Source organism: Centruroides sculpturatus, unplaced genomic scaffold (genome assembly GCF_000671375.1).
Source record: "Centruroides sculpturatus isolate CEXI.00-Female unplaced genomic scaffold, Cexi_2.0 scaffold1234, whole genome shotgun sequence".
NCBI classification, from domain to species: Eukaryota; Metazoa; Arthropoda; class Arachnida; order Scorpiones; family Buthidae; genus Centruroides; species Centruroides sculpturatus.
Window position 1 is genome coordinate 109,742 of NW_019385398.1, and position 19,284 is coordinate 129,025.

Below are 19,284 nucleotides of genomic sequence, written 5' to 3' on the forward strand. Positions count from 1 at the left end.
TAATATCATAAAGTACTCAGCAAATCACTATACATATAACTAACACCTTATCCTTGCCGAGAAATATAATTTATTTCAAACAAACGTTTTCAGCCTGATTCACAGGCCATCTTCAGGTTGAGAACCAAATTTGAATTAAAGGATTCTATTAATGGAATACAAAATTCAAAATTAAATAAGCAACAGAATAAGATAAAATAAAAAATTAAATATTAAATAACCAACGGAATAACATAAAATAAAAATATAAAAATGTAAAAAAATGTATTTAGAAGTATTAAGAAATACAATTACTAACACATCCAATAAAATTACTATTTTGACTGGTTAGAGCTCTTATTAAATTTCTTAACTATACACTTCCATGCAGAGGGAAGACTTTCTGCATCCCTCGCATCCCTGAGAGCAGGCTTCCCATAGGGACCCCTCTTCTCTGTCTGTAGATCTGCCCATTAAAAGCAAAACAAGATTCACAACACACCAATCTAGCCATACCCTCTACTTCCTCTGTATAACTAAGAAACTCTGAGTTTTTGCCGTATAAGAAATCCAAAAGTGCCTCCTTGCATGATTCTATCTTTACTGACGGATACATGTTCTCATAGTCGAAAACAGTTGCAACTTCATCTTCCATTAATGTAATATTTTGCAGATCTTTGACCACTTTCATAGGATCATGTGCAATATTTTATATTATGGAGAAATAACAGCAGGATTAAGGATTTTTTGGATAAGATCAATGATAACAATGATGGCCTTACTTTAAGATTGGAGCAGAAGGATTCCTTGGATCTACATTTTCTAGACATCGGTATTAAATTCAAAAAAGGCCATCTGTCCACTAGCGTTTTTATAAAACCATCCCACAGCCCATTGTATATTCCCTCCCAATCCAAGGATACGTATAAATATAAAATTGCAGCTTTCAGAATTTTAATAAGAAGGGCATTTTTGTATTGTGAAACAGTACAAGACAGAAGTAAAGAAATAAATAGAATAACGAGCGTGGCCAAGACCCTAGGTTACCAAAAAAGTGCAATTCTGGTATGAAGTTAGGAATGTATGAAGCGATCAACAAGAAAGGATCTTTTAAAAATGCTCCCACTGGAATCATAAAATTTACATATAATGAAAGTATGAATAGCGTTATGAGATTGCTTGCAGAAAAGATTCAAGAATGCTTATAGAAAGGGCCTCTTATTTATACAAAATCCTCAGAAATGATAAGGATGCTATAATGTCAGAGGAGAAAGCAGGTGTTTATAGAATTCCTTATGAGAATATGCAATTGGGCGTTAAAAAAGACTATATTGGAGTAACCACCAGGAATTTGGGACTTAGAATCAAGGAACATAGTTATAATATCAGAAAGGAGTCTAATTCAACAATTTTGTCCCAAATGGTGCAAGCACCAGGATCAGTAGTCAAATGGAATGAGGCAGCCATCATAGAACCTTTATCTTCCCCATCTTTGGCATTGACAGATTTATAGGAGTAAAATACAGGAAGGCTGTTTAAATGCGAGGGATGCAGAAAGTCTTCCCTCTGCATGAAAGTTTATAGTTAAGAAATTTAATAAGAGCTCTAACCAGTCAAAATAGTAATTTTATTGGATATGTTAGTAATTGTATTTCTTAATACTTCTATATACATTTTTTTACATTTTTATATTTTTATTTTATGTTACTCCGTTGGTTATTTAATATTTAATTTTTTATTTTTTATTTTATCTTATTCTGTTACTTATTTAATTTTGAATTTTGTATTCCATTAATGGAATCCTTTAATTCAAATTTGGTTCTCAACCTGAAGATGGCCTGTGAATCAGGCTGAAAACGTTTGTTTGAAATAAATTATATTTCATGGCAAGGATAAGGTGTTAGTTATATGTATAAGCAGAATTATTTAAAACCAGTTCTGATAAGTTTTATATTGATTCTAAATTGCTTGTTACCCAACTGTAGATGATAGGGATGTGATATCACTATTGAAGAATTAGTGATAAATATCATTTTTGAAAACATTTAAACTTGAATAAACTTTAATATAACAAAATCTTTGCAAAACTCAAAAGTTTTGCAAAAATTTTGTTATATATATTATTTTCTTGATTTTTTTATAGCCTTAAATTAATATCTTCTAAATTGCAGCATAATTATCTTATTTATTTATATATATAATAAATATCTGTATATGTTTTCTAGGTCTATGTTTTGCTTCTGGATTAGCTACTACTATAAATTTAACTTATTTATTGAAGTCTGGAGATAGTATTTTATGTTTTGATGATGTTTATGGTGGTATGTATATTAACTCTCTCAAATTCGAAATATTTTAGTAACGATTTAGGATATTTTTAATAAGAATATTTAATTTTTAGTGAAAGTATTCAAATATTGAAGATGAAATTGCACTTTTTAAAATATTGTTAATAATATTATCTTTTTAACAGGAAGTTGATATTAAAAATTAATATTTTAATTTATAAATTAATAAATTTTTAAACAAAAAAGTAATTTTTTAGTACAGTTTCTTAAAATTTAATAAATTTATTTTATATATTTATTCAAATTTATTTTATTTATTTACTTATTCTAGGCACAAATAGGTACTTCAGAGTTTGTGCTGAAAATATGGGCCTTAAAACAATATTTGTTGATGCAAGAAATCCTGAAAATGTTAAGAATGCTTTAAGACCAAATACAAAGGTTTGATTATTTAAATATTAGATAGAAAATTGGTTTTTTTTACTTAAACATTAAAGAAAATCACTTGTAATTAGAAACAATATTTACTTAATATTTTAAATTATTATAAAATGGAACATGTTAAATGACAAATATATAACAACAAAAACTTAATTAAATAAATAACAACTGGAGTAATGTAAAGTAATAAAAAAAAGCTATGTTACTAAGTGCTTTCAAGCTTATTGCTGATCATCAGATCAATAACCTACTTCAAAATTTTGAAATATGTTATTTCATCAGGTGAAATATTATGATGTTATTTGATCAGACAAAATAGTTGTTTAGTCTGATAATGAAAGTAAAAAAAAATATATTAGTAAATAATTTCAAATTTTTTTAGCTTGAAATTATTTATTACTAATATTATACTGTTTTTTCTTTTACTTTATAAAAGCAATTTTAATTTATTTATTTTAGATAATGAATTCACAATTTATGATATGAAAAACCAATCACCTATGTTATTTCTGATATTCACTGATCCTCATGTTTGTGAATAATTGACACCTTATAATCCTTCATGAACATCAAACTTTGAGTTCTATTTTCAATGTTAAATTTGTAATTCATTCCAAGACATTATGTATTACTGCTGTTTTAAAAATATTTCAGAAAAATTAATGATTTTATTAACTAAATATATTGTGCAATGGTTGTTTCAAAAGTTATTTTGTTCAAGCTAAAAGAAATAAAATAAAACAGAAACAACTTATGATAGACACTATATGAATGAGTGAGTGTAGTGATTTTTTAGCATTGCATCTGCTCACGTATCCAATTCACATAGGTACCAACTCTAGTTTACAATTGTATGTTATCTCCCATTTCTGAATAGGAGTTGAATTTTGGTGCATAAATTTTCAATCACGAATGATCGAATTCCCAAATGTTGACTTCTGTGAACGTCGAGAGTACAGTGTAGTTCTACCTATTGTAGGCTTCATATCATAATATATAGCACTTTAACATTTCTATGGATGGTTATGGTTTTATACTTTCTTAATTTGAAATCATAATATTATATAAGAGTTTGAAAAATTAGCTACATACACTTATACAAATCGGGAAATTGAAATAATGGATGAAATGTGATTCCTGATTTGCTAGATCTATACACAATGAATTTGACAGTCTAAATGAGTCTGAAATATTGTATGGTAACTCGTTTTCTTAGTTATAAGATGGTAGAATTATTTAGTATGAAACAACTTATTACTCTTGTAATAATTGATGAAATTTGATATAATAAAAACTTTTTTTATTATGATTAATTTAACATCAATTAAGAATGTTTCAAAGGAAGAAATTAATTTTTCATATAAAAATAATAAAGATATTGTTCACTATGAATGTAATAAAACAATGTAAAAATATGAAAATTTGACATTAATTTATATTTCTTTTCCTTCTGTTTTAAAATAAGTGTAATATTCATGTTATAATATAAATAATAATCATTGCTGCTATTCTAGATAAATACATTTTTGAATCACCCAGTAAGTTTTCACAATATTATACATTTTATAGAGATCTTTACACATAATCTGATGTAACACTGTATTGAAATTTATTAATCTATAAATTTCAAACAAGACTATTTGCAATTAAAAACTTATTACAAGTCTTACTATAATATTAAAATGTTGAACTAGTTTTTCTATGAACATTTTTGAAAAATAACTGCCTTGAATTTTCGTTCATTGTAATATAGTTATGTGTTAAATGTAATATGCAACTAAATCTGATGAAAATGTTGCATGTGATTTCAGTTTTGTTAGTTATATTAATGAATAAACAAACAGAAAATTCTTCATAAAAATATTTTGGTAAGATTTTATATATTTATAATTTTTCTTTTTTGACCAAATATGGCATGTACAGAAAACATTTGATGCAGAATTTGATAAAAAATTTGAAATAATCAACTTCCTTGATTAGTTAAATCTTACATTAATTATATTAGCTTTAAAATTATAATACAGTAGAACCTCCATTATCCGGACCTCCATTATCCGGATTTTCGATTATCCGGATTGTTCAAAATAAACAAAAATTTACGAATTTGCTGATTTGCACTTGGCGAATTATGACACTGTTTATGTACGTGATGGAATGCATAACTTTTTTTGTTTCAACAACGTCTCACCCAGCACAGTGGTCATAAACTCTTAATATATTTTATGTAGTAATAAAAATATAACTTGACATAAGTATTTATAAATAATTTATATTCAAATTACATCATTTCTATGATCAAGGGCGGCGTAAGGCATGGACGACGTGGGCCACCGCCTATGCCTCGCGGTCCGAAGGGCCTCGCGCCTCGAAGGTTTATGCATTACTTAAAAGCCGCGAACGCGACGAAAAAATTTTACTCGTCATAAAACGATAAATAGTTTGTCAAATTTTTATTCATAAAAATGCAGTTTCAACTGCTTTTTATTTTATAAAATCCGTCTTCTTGCGCCACCAGAGGGCCTTTTAAACAATAGGTAGTCTGTTAGCGTTGGTCAGTAGTAGTCCAAATTCAATACGAACGTTTGTTTCTTGAAAATTTGATCACGATTTAAATACAGTATTTACTTTTAATATTACCGATATGTCATCGAAAAGAAAACGTGTTGTATTATCATTAAAAGACAAATTAAAGTATTTGTTTCGATTATCCGGATTTTTCCTTATCCGGACTACCTTCATCCCCAATTAGTCCGGATAATCGAGGTTCTACTGTATATTTCAGATTTTTTCATACTTGTATTTATTAATACATTTTTATAAAACTTTAGTCAAATTTAATGAGCAGTTTCTCCAGTTTTAACATGGAAACAATAATTAACAAGGAGACCTTACAGACCTGATGTCATGAGTCTTGATGAAACTTTGTGTGGTTATTCTACAACACTGACATAGATACCAGATTTTTCACACAACCTGTGAAAGTTTCTATCAGATTTAACATGTTCACAGTTTTTGATGGAATGAATTTCAAACTCCATAATTTCTCCCAAATTGCTCATATCTTCAACACCCTCCTGGATGAAAATGTTTTTGTTTCAAAGCTGTTTTGCTCCCCTTTTTATCTTTAATAGTTTTTTGTCTTCTTCATCTTTTAACATACTTCATTCTAATCTTAGCTCTTTCAGTTAAATACGATAGAATTGATTTTGTTTTCTACATATATAAGAATTTTAATGCTTTATTATTTATATTATTATTTACAAGTTGTAATTTTATGTTTTATTTTCCCTTGTTATGTATACATAACAACCAGGAAAATATTGGAATCGTATGAATTTTGGTCCTCCGAGATTTTTGCAAATCTCCACATTTTGAAATCTGAATAAAAAAAAATAAAAATCATCTCAGGAAAATTCTGTGGATGTGTGTTTTGGCATCTATTTTGTTTAATATCTCAGGTTGGGGTAAAGATGGAGAAACAAAATTTGGTATGGCAGCTTGTATATAAGGGATATTGATGGTAATAAAATTTGGTGGTTAATTAATGGTTGAAGGCGTGAGGAGATAGTGGTGTCGTGATATCTCGAGAGGGGTTAGACTTAATGAAGATGTTATTTGTTATTTGCATGTGCAATTTTTTTTATAAAACTCATCCCTACCCTCAGAATTAAGCTTTTTGCCATTCTATAATAATTAAAAATATAAAAACTTTTTATTACGAAATTTTATAACAGATGGTGCCACACACAATTTTATTAATTGTATTAATAATATAAAAGTTATTTTTAAATAATACAATTAATAAAATAAAAGTTCTTTAAAAAATAGCCAGAAAAGTTATGTAAATCATTGCCAGATTTTTTTATTATTCAGAGTTAACAATATTTATTTTTTTTCAAAAGATTATGTGCAATGTAATTAATAAAAATATTTTAAAATCACTTTTCTAGATGATTTGGATGGAAACACCAACAAATCCAACAATGAAACTTGTTGACATCAAAGCAATTGCAGATATTGCAAAGAATGCTGCATCTTCTCCAATTTTAGTTGTGGATAATACATTTATGTCATCATATTTTCAGGTCTTTTCATTGCTTTTATTGATTATATATTTAAAAAATTCTTTTTAAATTAATTTTTATTCCAATAGCGTCCTCTACAATTAGGAGCTGATATAGTGATGCATTCTCTGACCAAATATATGAATGGTAAGATTCTATTTGTCACAATACTTTTATGGCTTCTAATTACTGAATCAGGTGAAGTGTATTTTATTAATATTTTTCACTTATAAGTAATTAAAACATATTAGCACATACTTAAAATTCAATAATATATTATTTCAAAATTTTGACATAAGTCAGAAATCTGAAACTAATCATTTGATTTATAATTTGGCATGTTGTAACATATAGCAAGTTATTATTATTATGAAAATATATTATATTTGTTAGTAAAGTTTATTATTAAAACAGTGTTTGTGGCTCCAAGCATAATTTTTTTAATATAAATTTATATGCTGAAACTTTCAACCACTGTCCCTATCCCTATGTATCCCAACATGGAAGTAGTAGTATGGGTTATGCTTATGGAGCCATGCAATGACAGCCTGTTTTATTTCATATTTATAAATGTGAACTGGTGAAATATTGCTTCAAAGGATCACATAGATGATAGTAATCACTGAGCAGAAAATGCTGGATCACACTGCATAAAGAGGATGCTCCAGCACATCCACACAATCATATTGCTGAAACCATTCATAACTTGTGTTATCACGAATCACTCTCCTCTATCTGTCTTGCAAGCACTATCACAAGTTGTCTGTACTTGGAATAAATCAGTGTTATTTCTCATTGTTTGTTTGAAAAAAATAAGGTTGTGTGGTGTGTTTATGAGGATTGCAAAGCTTTGAACACTACAATTTAGAAGAAATAAACAAAGAATATAGCATTTCAAGTGTTTATGAAAAAATAAATTAATTTTACAGAAATATAATACTGAATATTACGTTTAAATTAAGGTAATTTAATTGTTATGAATAATAAAAATTGTAATTCATTCAAATATTTTAAAAATAAAATAAAAATTAGAATTTCTATTAACAAAATTAAACATTAAAATTGCATATTTTAACTGATTTTTCTGACTTATTTTTTTCTTATTGTAGGCCATTCTGATGTTGTTATGGGAGCAATAGCAACAAATAATGAAGAACTTTACACTCGCCTCCAATTTCTACAAAATGGTATTTTATTAATAACTTATTTCTAAATAATTATTTGTAATTATGAAATTATAAAACACACCTTTTGTACTTTTTCAGTAATAACTGTAATCACAGACCAAATTCTTTTGGCCAGGCCTGTAACTTGGGCCAAAAACATGTTCTGTGATTAAAGTTAGTACTAAAAAAGTACAAAAGATATTTTATTATGATTTCATCCAAGAAATTCCAGCTTTTAAGAGAGATTTGTAATTATGATAATATAGTTCTTTAGTAAAGATTATTATTAAAACAGTGTTTGATGCTCCAAACATAATTTTTCTTCTATAAGTTTGCATGCTGAAGCTTTTAAACTCAAAATATATTTAAGGCTCTCGAACATTATAAAGCATTTAACATCTTCTTATTGTCAGAATCTCTATACTGTATAGTTGCAAATGTTCTTTCTAACTAAAATGTGTGAGGTTTCTGTTTGTTCTAAACATTTTTTAAATGACTAAATATTAACTTCTTTTATTAAAAAAAAAACTTTGATGTTAATTGGTAAGAAACAAAAAATAATACCTTTTAAATTTTAAGGTAAATTGTACATTAATGTAGAACAATTGCAGAAATATATACTAGCAGATGAGCCCGTCATTGTTCAGGCAAATAATAACAACAGCAAAGATTAAGATTATCAGATTATTCTGTACTACTAACCATTCTACTATATTATATTATAGTATTTGATTTACAAAGGTTATCTTACATAAGTGTTTATCACACCAAGTGCCCAATCTAACACATTTTTTAAATTGTGTACAGTAGAGGAATAAAGACTTTTTAAAACATGTTAGATTGATCATTCGGTGTAATAAGCTCTTACATAAGATAATCTTTATAGTTATTTAGCTGATCTGACCCATTTTCGTCAGGTGCAAGAATTAGGTCTGCTCCTCCGAGACTAATTAGAAAATTTTTAGATGGGTCTAAAAATATGTCCATTTTCCTGCAAAAATGCAAGAAACCACATCTAAAATAGTAGAGTAGAAGCCGAGTTCTTCAGGATAATCCTTAACTCTCTCCCTCTTCTCCATGGAGAAATTTCCAAAAATTTCTTTCTAGTGTGCATTCTCATGACATGCCCAAACTGTGTACCAAATTTAAACTTTCAACTTCTAACCATTTGGGCTTAGCAATTTATTATTATCATTATCATTATCAACCCATCTCAATTATATTATAAGATTAGGGTCAAATTTATGAGAAATTTTAAACCTCACTTGAATAAAATGATTAATTTTAAATTTTAAAATTAAAAAAAATTTGTCTGGAACATTATATTTCAAATTTGTTTATTTTGGATTTATTGTTTTTGGATTACCCAAAAGGTGGAACTGATTAAAATATTTATTAATTGCCAAAACGTATACTATACGTGCCACTATTTATTTTTCTTTCTTATGATTTACACTTTATACTAACTAAAACTAACTCCTCCCTCCTCTTCCCTTCAGGAGTGAAATTTCTAAAAAATCCCTTCTTAGTGTGCATTCTCATGATGTATCTTACTAAAATGCAGTCAAAAGTGCAAAAAACCACATCTAAAATAGAACAGTAGAAGCAAGTTCTTTAGGTTAAGCCTTAATCTTCTCCCTCTTCCCCACAGGAGGGAATTTTGAAAAATTCCTTCTTAGGGTATGTTATGAGAACATACCCTAACTGTGTACCAAATTTCAACTCCTAACTGTTTTGGCTCTGCACTTGTTGTTGTTATTATCATTATCAACCCATCTCAATTATATATATATAGATGTGACCTAACATTATTGCAATACAATTAATGTTCATATTTTTCTTAACTCTCAAATTATTAAATTTACTTTTTATTGATATTTATTAATAAAATAATTTCATGTTAATAATAAAATAAAATTTATTTTCATATTTATCAAAATGCTCTATAACTTTCCAATTTCAATAGATTTAATTCCAGTATTTAAAATTGGTTGTTCTGAACCTTTAATCTTCATTTCATTAACAATAGAATATATAAGTTCTTAAATATTGTTTGTTTAAAGATTATCTAAAACTTAACTTTGAATAATGTCAGTAATAAGTGTTATTATGATCAAACAGAAAATAAATTGTTTAAATTAATGCATGTAATGTACTTTCAGCATTAGGTGCAGTTCCATCTCCATTTGATTGCTACTTAGTCAATCGTGGCTTGAAAACGCTTCCTGTACGAATGGAACGCCACATGGAAAACGGTTTAGCTGTTGGAAGATTTCTTGAAAAGCATCCAATGGTTGAAAAAGTTCTGCATCCAGGTATTTATATTTTATATAAAAATATTTTAATAGTTTCTTAGTTCTTGTCTTAATAAAGTTTATTCTCTATACACAATCAATTTAAATTGGGAAATTATTATTTTTCTAATTGATGTTGTGATTTGAATAGAAAAAACATTTTAGTATTAGAAAAATTACAATACAATTTTGCAATGATGTTTATACATTTATATATCATGTCTTGGGGGCACTTTTGACAGTGCTGTCTGTTGGCGTTTTTTTTATGACTTACTGTTACAATCTACAGTTCAACTGTTTGCCATTAATTGACTTTATTGAGGATGTCTTTTTCTATCGTAATACTTTTTTTTAATTTTGTTATCTTTACTTATTATTGGAGGAGTTGAACTTAATCCAGATCCAATGTCTCGTACACCACCTTCTTCTCCTCGCAATAAAGCTTTGACTTCTGCTGGTAAACATAGTTGTTCTTCAATGAACCAACATTGAAATCATTTTGACTGGACAATTATTTTGCATCACAGAATATTCCTTCTCAAATACCTCAGAAGAGTGTTTTCTTGAGGACTGTTTTGATATTATTCTATTGAAACTGGAAGAATTGTCATTGAAATTTGACTGGTTGTCTAATTTACACCTGGAAGGAGAAATTACCAAACTTTCATCTTTTAAAACTGTATGTACGGATAAATTTTCTTTTTGGAATTATTATATAGACTGTATAAAACAATTAGAAGAAAAATAATGGTACCATTTCCAGTTTGAGTGGTAATGACAAAGAATTAGTTAATAATGCTAATGGCTTTATTGAGTTGTTTGAAAGACAGAACAGGGAGTCTATTTCTTTTATTAACAGTTATTGAATATTGGGAACTTGGCTTGTATTGTTTGAGCTCTATACTCAAGCTGAGAAAAGACTTATTTTTAAAAATTTAAAGAAAACTCGAGTGTTGCCAGCCTACTCACATATTAGAGTTTTTGATGATTTGTCATATAGATCAAGACTTAGGCATAGAAAATTGTTGCCTTTTTTTGTGGAAGCTAAATTTTTGAATAAAAAAGCATTTCTGAAAGCTGATTGCTTGATGGTGACAAATTCACTTTCAATTTAGAAACAAATGAACTACAAAAGATTAATACTTTAGGTAAATCCAGCCAAAAGGGTTAAGTGGAACATTTACTAAAGATAGGGATAAAACTTTAGTAATGAGAATATTGTCTTGGAATTGTCAAGGAACATTGGACTTGACAGTAAATGACCAAGAGTTTATATATTCATTGCAAAATTATGATTTAGTTGCTTTCACTGAGACTTGGTTAACTAACTATTAAATCTGAGTTCAACAAAGGAAGAACCTGTTTATATTTTTAAACAATTTGCTAAAAAACCAACCGGTCTTGGTTGTCCATATGGCGGTCTCATTCTTGCAGTATCCCAAAAACTAGGTTGTTTGGAATTGTTGTTTAAATCCAATGATTTGATAGTAATTAGATTTAATTGTTGGAAAAATTTTTGTTCACTTAGCTATAGTTTGATAATTGTTCTTGTTTATTTGAGAATAGATCTTTGTGATGTACTGTTAGCTAAAATGGAAGATTTATTTGTTGAGGAATTTTTCTGAGGATGACAGTTATTTTGGGAGATGCGAATACTAGAATAGGCAAGGAACTGGATAATTTTTATGCCAGGAGTAATATTAATTTTTTAAATTCCCAAAGATCTAATGATTTAATATTAATTAATTGTAAAAATCCTTTTCATCTTTGATTTAAGTCATAGGGATTATATATTTTAAACGGTCGATGTATCTCAGATTCCTGTAATATGCTTCTTGTCTAGTCTTGTGTCAATTATACTAGCATTATGACGGCTTTTCCTTTTTTGCTAGACTTATTACACCATGGTAATAATTCTAGCGAATAAGTCTAGTGAAAAAGGAAAAGCCATCATAGTGCTAGTAAAAGTGTCTCAGACTATCTGGCTAAATTTACTTTTCTCTCGACAGTCAGTTTACTGTTATTAAATTAAATCTGTAACAGATATAATTTATCTAATAAATTTGCCTTTTAGATTTTAAACTTGTTGATATTTTTAATTCTTATCATTTTCCAATTTTCAACATCGTTTGGATTTATAATGAATAATGTTTTTACTCTGAAACTTCCAAAAATTCATAATATATGAAAACAAGAAAGATAAATAATTATTTAATTTCTGATTAGTTTGCTATATATTTTAGTTAAAGGGACCTTTCTGTTGGATTCACAGAGTTACTATGATAAACTATTGAAGACTTTGTTAACTTCGGTTTTACAATGTGGAATGGTTAAGAAAAATATTTCTTTATTGTCATTTGAGAAATAATGGTTTGATCGTCAGTATCTATGCTTAAAGAAAACAAAAAACTGAGTATTACGAAAGTATACTCAGTTCTTTGTTTAGAATAGATTTCTAGTTTTGTAGAAATAAAACTATAAATCTATTGGACAAATACTGCAAATTAAATAAAAGCTATAAGTTGCTAAGTAAGGCAAAGAAAAAGTTATTTTTAGCTAAAATAAACTCATTACTATTGAAGACTAAAAATACTAGAGATTTTTGGTTATTAGTTAATAAATTTTGAATTAAGAAACCATATGAAAATGCTATGTCTCCCTTGAATTGGTTGAATTATTTGATAGAGTATTTCATTGGACCAAATACAGTAATTTATATTGATTTAAGCTTTGGTAATAATGTTTCTCTTTTGGATGATCCTATCACTTTGAGTGAATTGGAAACGGTAATCAGAAAATTAAAATTATCTAAGGCCCCCAGGTCTTGATAACATAAGGCTTGAAATGATGAAATACTATTAGATATATTGGATATGTTTCATTTCTTTTTGGACTAATTGCTCTTTTCCTTTATCTTGGAAACAAATTGCTTTAAGGATGATTTATAAGAGGGGAAGTAGGCAAATAGCAATTGGTCTATGATTAGTTGACTTAATTTGTGTATTTAAAAAGGTTTTTTCAACTATTATGGCAAATTGTGTCTGAAATTGGATTGAATGAGTTTAATATTGTTACACCTCTTCAAGGAGCATTTGTTAAAAATAGAGGCAAATATAAATTTGTTTATTTTAGTTGGTCTTATTCAAATATCACTTTTGAAGAAATGAGGGAAATTATATACAGTAGAGCGTCGTTTATCCGAAAGCTGGTTATCCGAAAGCATTCCAGTCGGCAAATTTAAATTTTCGCCAGTGCTGTTGCGCTGCAATCTTCGGCTATTTCTCGGGCTACTCAAATATTTTATGTTTTTGATACTAAATTAACATCTGAAGTATAATTTTTTATTGTTTTTATATTTTTCAATAAATTTATTTTGTTTGTACAAAATAAAAAAATAATTTTTAACGATACAATAGTCTTCGTTAGGCTTAACATCGACGAAAATTCAACGCNTATGATAAAAATACTAAAAATTTGTACAACCTTTTTTCATTTTTCTTGATTAATAAATTTTTCATTTCACAGGAAAAAAATTTGTGAAAAAAAATTTGCATGATAAGATATTAAATAATAATAATCATTCTTATTTAACTAAATTTAATTGAAATAGACAGTTAAACAAAGAATGTAAATTATAAAATTATAGCTAGTACAACAAATAGTTTATAATAAAATTTAAATCAGTTTCACTCAGATTAGTATTTTTCAACTTTTTTCTCATTGTGGACAAGTAAAATTTTATGTGGCCTAAGTAATTATATGCAACTATGAATTATACTTATTTATTAATCTTATATGTGGGGAGTCTGATATTAAAGGTACTGTACAGGCCAAAATCACATTAACATTTATAAATAAAGAAAATATTTAATACATTCCACAAGAAGTTTATTTCTCGATATAATTGCTGTAAATGTAGAGACATTTATTCCAGAATGACACTAGTTTGAACATCCCTTCATGATACTGTTGCTTGTCAAGTTGCTTGAAGTAGTTCAGAACAGTATCTTCCAATTCCTCGTGATCTGCAAAGTGTTTCCATGGAAAAATTTCTTTAAAGGTCCAAATAAATGAAAATCCAATGGGGGGCTAAATTTGGACTATATGGAGAATGTTGCAGGACCTCCCAATTCCGCTGTGCCAACCAGCTTGGTTTGATGAGTGAAGTATAGTCCAGATTTAGCCCCCTTGAATTTTCATTCATTTGGACCTTTAAATAAATTTTTGGTGTGGAAATGTTTTGCAGATCAGGAAGAATTGGAGGCTACTGTTCTGGACTACTTCAAGCAACTTGACAAGCAAAGTACCGTGAAGAGATGTTCAAACTAGTGTCATGCTGAGATAAATGTCTCTACATTTATGGCGATTATATCAAGAAATAAACAAAAGTATGCAGTACTTGTGGAATGTATTAAATATTTTCTTTATTTATAAATGTTAGTGTAATTTTGGCCTGTACCTTTAATATTGGATTCCTCTCATAAATGCTTTATAGAGTTACTGTACCTAATTAAATATGTACAGTAACTCTAGATTACTATTTAAATGTCACCTGTTGTTCAGATTGTACCAACTTCAGTATAGTCAAATATTTTTCTGTGGACTGGTGAAATTTTTTCTTGGACTGGCAGTTGAAAAACACTGACTCAGATATCATGCAAAAATTATTAAAATATCCATTATCATATAATAATTGATATATAAACATGATCTAACTGCTCTTTGTAAATGAATAAATGGAATAATGTGAAATATGTATTCTTTTTAAAAAATCTTTTTATATATAAAGTTATCATTTTTTTAACATACACACACATATATATATAAACTTTATCATAAAAGATACTATAGTAAAAGAAGTGATTGTTAAATTAAAGTTACACTATTTTATCTGTTTAATTTGTTTCTAGAAAAAACAAAAACATTATTTGTATCTAGTTGTTCCATTTCATTTTGCTTATTACTTGGTTTTAAAAATAAAAAATTATTGAAATTGGATTTTAAATCAGGAAGCAATTGGCTTTATCCATTAAGTTAATCTTATGAGTTTTGAAAACCTGTGTTAATGTACACTGGGTTTACCACATACTTGAACTTCATAGACAAAAGTCCAATCCCAACATAGTAATAAAAACTACTGACATGTTTTTATCTTGATTAATCAGACACTAACATATGCAAACAACAGACAAAAATTTCCTACCATTCCTACTCTCCAAAACTTTTGTAAAGTGAACAGTACAATGGGTTTATGTTTCTCAAAAATATTGTTTAAAAAATATTATGCTTATCTTTGATGCTATTATTTGCAAAATTTCTTTGTACTCTTAAACTTGTCAAAGTTTCCACTTAAAATGAAAAGAGAAGTTTAATTTTATTTTAAATCAAGAGACTCTTTTGATACATGTAATATAACAAAATCTTTCGATTATATTATATAGTTTTGGAAATATTAGCATGTAACACATTATGTGTAGCAGCCTGTATATCTTAAATAGTAAAGAGCAAGTAACAAACCATTAAAAATATTTCACTTGAAATTTTTATTGATCTGTAATTTTTTTTTAAATTTTATTCTAGAAAATATCTTTTATAAGACATACAATTTTATTACACAAGAATAAAAGATAATAATTTTATTAATGTATAACAAACTATTTAAATTATAATTAAATATATTAAATTTTATTATTATTTTCTAATATAATTAATAATTTGGCGCACACATAATTATGTGTGCCAAATATAACAGATAACTTACTTTATCAGAAGTAGAAAAACCAATAGCATCAAACCAATCTTCTAAGGCTATTAAACAATGAGAAATTACTTGTTTTGTCAATCCAAGTTGTTCCTACAGAAAACATTTCAATTTTAGAAATAACAATGAAAAATTTTAAAAATTTAACTCTACAAAATTTTATTTTACATTCATTTAAAATTTATGAAACTTTTATGATTAATCTTATTATTAATAATTGAAAAATTTATAATTCAATTTCATTTTACTTTCTCTAATAATTTAACAAAAGTAAATGAAAAATACAGTAGGCCCACACTAATTTGGACTAATTGGGGAAAAACCTAGTCCAAATTAATGAGGCTCAAAATGCATGGTATAGTAACTCAACAATAATAAACAATTGCTTGCTATTGTTGAGTTACTGTCTAGTGATAATTTTAGAATCCTATTAATAATGTGTATATAATAACTTGTAATAATTGTACTGCTAATGTATAATGTAATGTTAGAAAATTGTCACCATAGCCTGTTTTGTAGGTCACTCAATTAATAAGAGTCAGTAAGGACAAAATGCATTTTGGAATAAGTTAATTAAATAAACTGGGTGTGTAATAAGCTTGTTCATTAGTCATATGTAACTAAGTAGTTTTTGTAATTAAATAATACAGGCAAGAAGCTTTTTAATATATTATCTAAAAATATGTTTAACAAAAAAATAAAACCATTTAAAAAAATATAAATTTTTATGATCAATAATATATAAAAGCTAGATCAAACTCATTAATTAATCTATAACATAAACTAATTTTATTTAAATACTTACAGGAGATTTTAAATGAGATATCAAAGCCCACATGGGAGTAGCTGATCCCTCTAATTCAGCAGAAAAAGCAGCATAATACGTATTTGGCTCAAATTCTACATGTTGCGATAATTCTCTTTGATTAACATTCATGCCTAACAAAGTAAAATATTTTTAAAATTCAAATATTGTAACTAGATGGAAAATGTGATGAGCTCATTTATCAAATGTTGATTATTTTATAACAAACTTTTAAAATATAAATTTTTTTGTTTCTATATTATTCAATATATTTATTTTGTTTGTGAAACATAATTTTTTACGATACAGTAAACACGATTATTATTTTAAAAAAAAATTAGGCTTAACATCAATGAAAATTCAACATGGCGTCACAGGCAACAAATAAAAATTTCAACATCGAATAGGTTAATGTAATTTGAACACCAACTATATAGTGTATTCACTCAGACACAAGGCAAATTTCATTATTAATTTTTATTTAGTTGATACATGTACTTAATGTTTGTACACATTTTGGGCTATTCTTGCCTCTCCTCAGTCAACTTCAAATCACAGGTCTTTGTAAACTTAAATTCATTTTAAACACTTGATTAATGATAAGGGTCGAAACATATAGAAGTGTTTAAAAACAAATTTAAGTTTACAAAGATCTGTGATTTGAAGTTTACTGAGGAGAGGCAAGAATAACCCAAAACGTGTACAAACATTAAGTACATGTATCAACTAAATAAAAATTAATAATGAGATTTGCCTTGTGTCCGAGTGAATACACTATATAGTGAATACACTATAGTGAAACCGTGCTGGTAATTGTTTTGCAAGTACTAAATGATGATATCTGTTGATTTCTATAACATTTCATTATGAAAATTATATATATTCTTAAAATCTATTCACAAATTGCACAGTGTGATATAAATACACACTTTATAAAAACTATAAAATTCATAACCTATAGTCTCTTATATAAAATTTGATGAATTACTGATCTTATAAGATATTAATTGCTGATTATTTTTCTAATTATTTTAAACAATTAACTGATAACTAATAAATTGTTCATGTCAGCATTAAAATGTTTTATAATTGATCTGAAGATTTTAATTTTTATTATTACAGTAGAACCTCTATATTCGTCACATTTTGATGACTTTTCCCCCATATTCGTCAGTATTTTCTGTATTCATCATCATTCTCAACACCAGCAGTGGCGCTACAATCACGCCAATTATCTAGCTGTGTTACCTTAGTGTTGCCAATTTAGTGGATTTATGAACAATCTAGCTATGGAAATTATCTAAATCATAATAGCATTATAAAAATAGCTAGACCATCTAGATATTAAAAAAAAACAAACAATTTTTATGGAAACAATATGATTTGAATATTTTTATTAAAATATGTAGCTATAAATTTGAATTTTGAGTTGACAACACAGTGTCAGCTAGCTGTAGTTAATCAGTTTGCTTTGTGCGGTCCTCGTGTGTGTTCTTGGTTTCTCGTGTTGATTATGTGGCCGAGGACATGGAGTTGGGAAAGCACTCGAATGCCACTTACTCGGCATCTGGTCGGTGAGACTAGCCCTCGGTCATTAAACAGATGGCTTTGTATAAGTGAAAGAATGCAGAGAGAGATGATCTAATAATCATCCTTCTCCTACATCAGGGTTCCCAACACCAGCTAGTCAATTCCACGGACTAACACGCGTAAACAATTATTATAATTATTATTGTTGATAAGGAAAAGGAGTATCAAGGAGGCTTAATTAACATTTAGCGAGTGGGATCACATAGGTAAATCAAACAGAAACGAACTACATTTGATTACCAAAAGAATGACAAAATTTAATATAAACAGATTAAATGGATAAATACATTAAAACTATTATAGAAATAAGAATACAATTTCATGGAATTACAATGATGTATTCTAGGCCTGTTCTCCTGGAGGGATTCAAACTATCCTAATTCTAATTAACCTATGTGAGAGAGAGAGTTTACATTGATCTAACAAATTATCTTCTCAGTTCTTTTCTTCTTTTTCCGTGCTTACATTATATCGGAGAGGATCGGGAAGAGAAGGGAACCTTGCAACATAACTGCTAATGTGCGCCTTCTTCAAAGTCGTCGTCGTCGTCTTCTATATGACCAGTTGGGTTCCAGGTACTATCAACATTTTATGTGGTAATCTTCTTTTGAAGGGCTACCTAGGTATTTGTATGGTAATCCTCATTTGCAGGACTACCTCGAGTGGCAGGAAAATGCCCCTATTTATAGAGAGCAGACAGCTCTAGTAGACGGCCAAGTAACGTGTGCAAAGGCCGCATCTGAATCATCTCGAAGTCGGCCGTCTAAAGGAAGTTCAATTTTCTCCTCTTGTAGAATTGAAAGAATTGTACATCTTTTGTAAATTATCAGTTATAAAATATTTTCTAATTGAAATTAGGTCATTCTTTTAATGATAATTTCTTAAAAATAATCAAT

The 19,284-nt window shown here is 27.8% G+C and overlaps 1 protein-coding gene across 1 annotated transcript in view; it reads left to right on the forward strand.

The window, feature by feature from the left end:
• LOC111638536 (cystathionine gamma-lyase-like) overlaps positions 1 to 19,284 on the forward strand; it is a 45,999-nt gene that overhangs the window by 3,971 nt on the left and 22,744 nt on the right. Inside the window, exons 4-9 of the mRNA XM_023384253.1 lie at positions 2,205 to 2,300; positions 2,599 to 2,708; positions 6,659 to 6,793; positions 6,862 to 6,919; positions 7,882 to 7,959; positions 10,101 to 10,253. Coding sequence (XP_023240021.1) covers positions 2,205 to 2,300; positions 2,599 to 2,708; positions 6,659 to 6,793; positions 6,862 to 6,919; positions 7,882 to 7,959; positions 10,101 to 10,253 — 630 coding nt within the window. The remainder of the gene's footprint in view (positions 1 to 2,204; positions 2,301 to 2,598; positions 2,709 to 6,658; positions 6,794 to 6,861; positions 6,920 to 7,881; positions 7,960 to 10,100; positions 10,254 to 19,284) is intronic.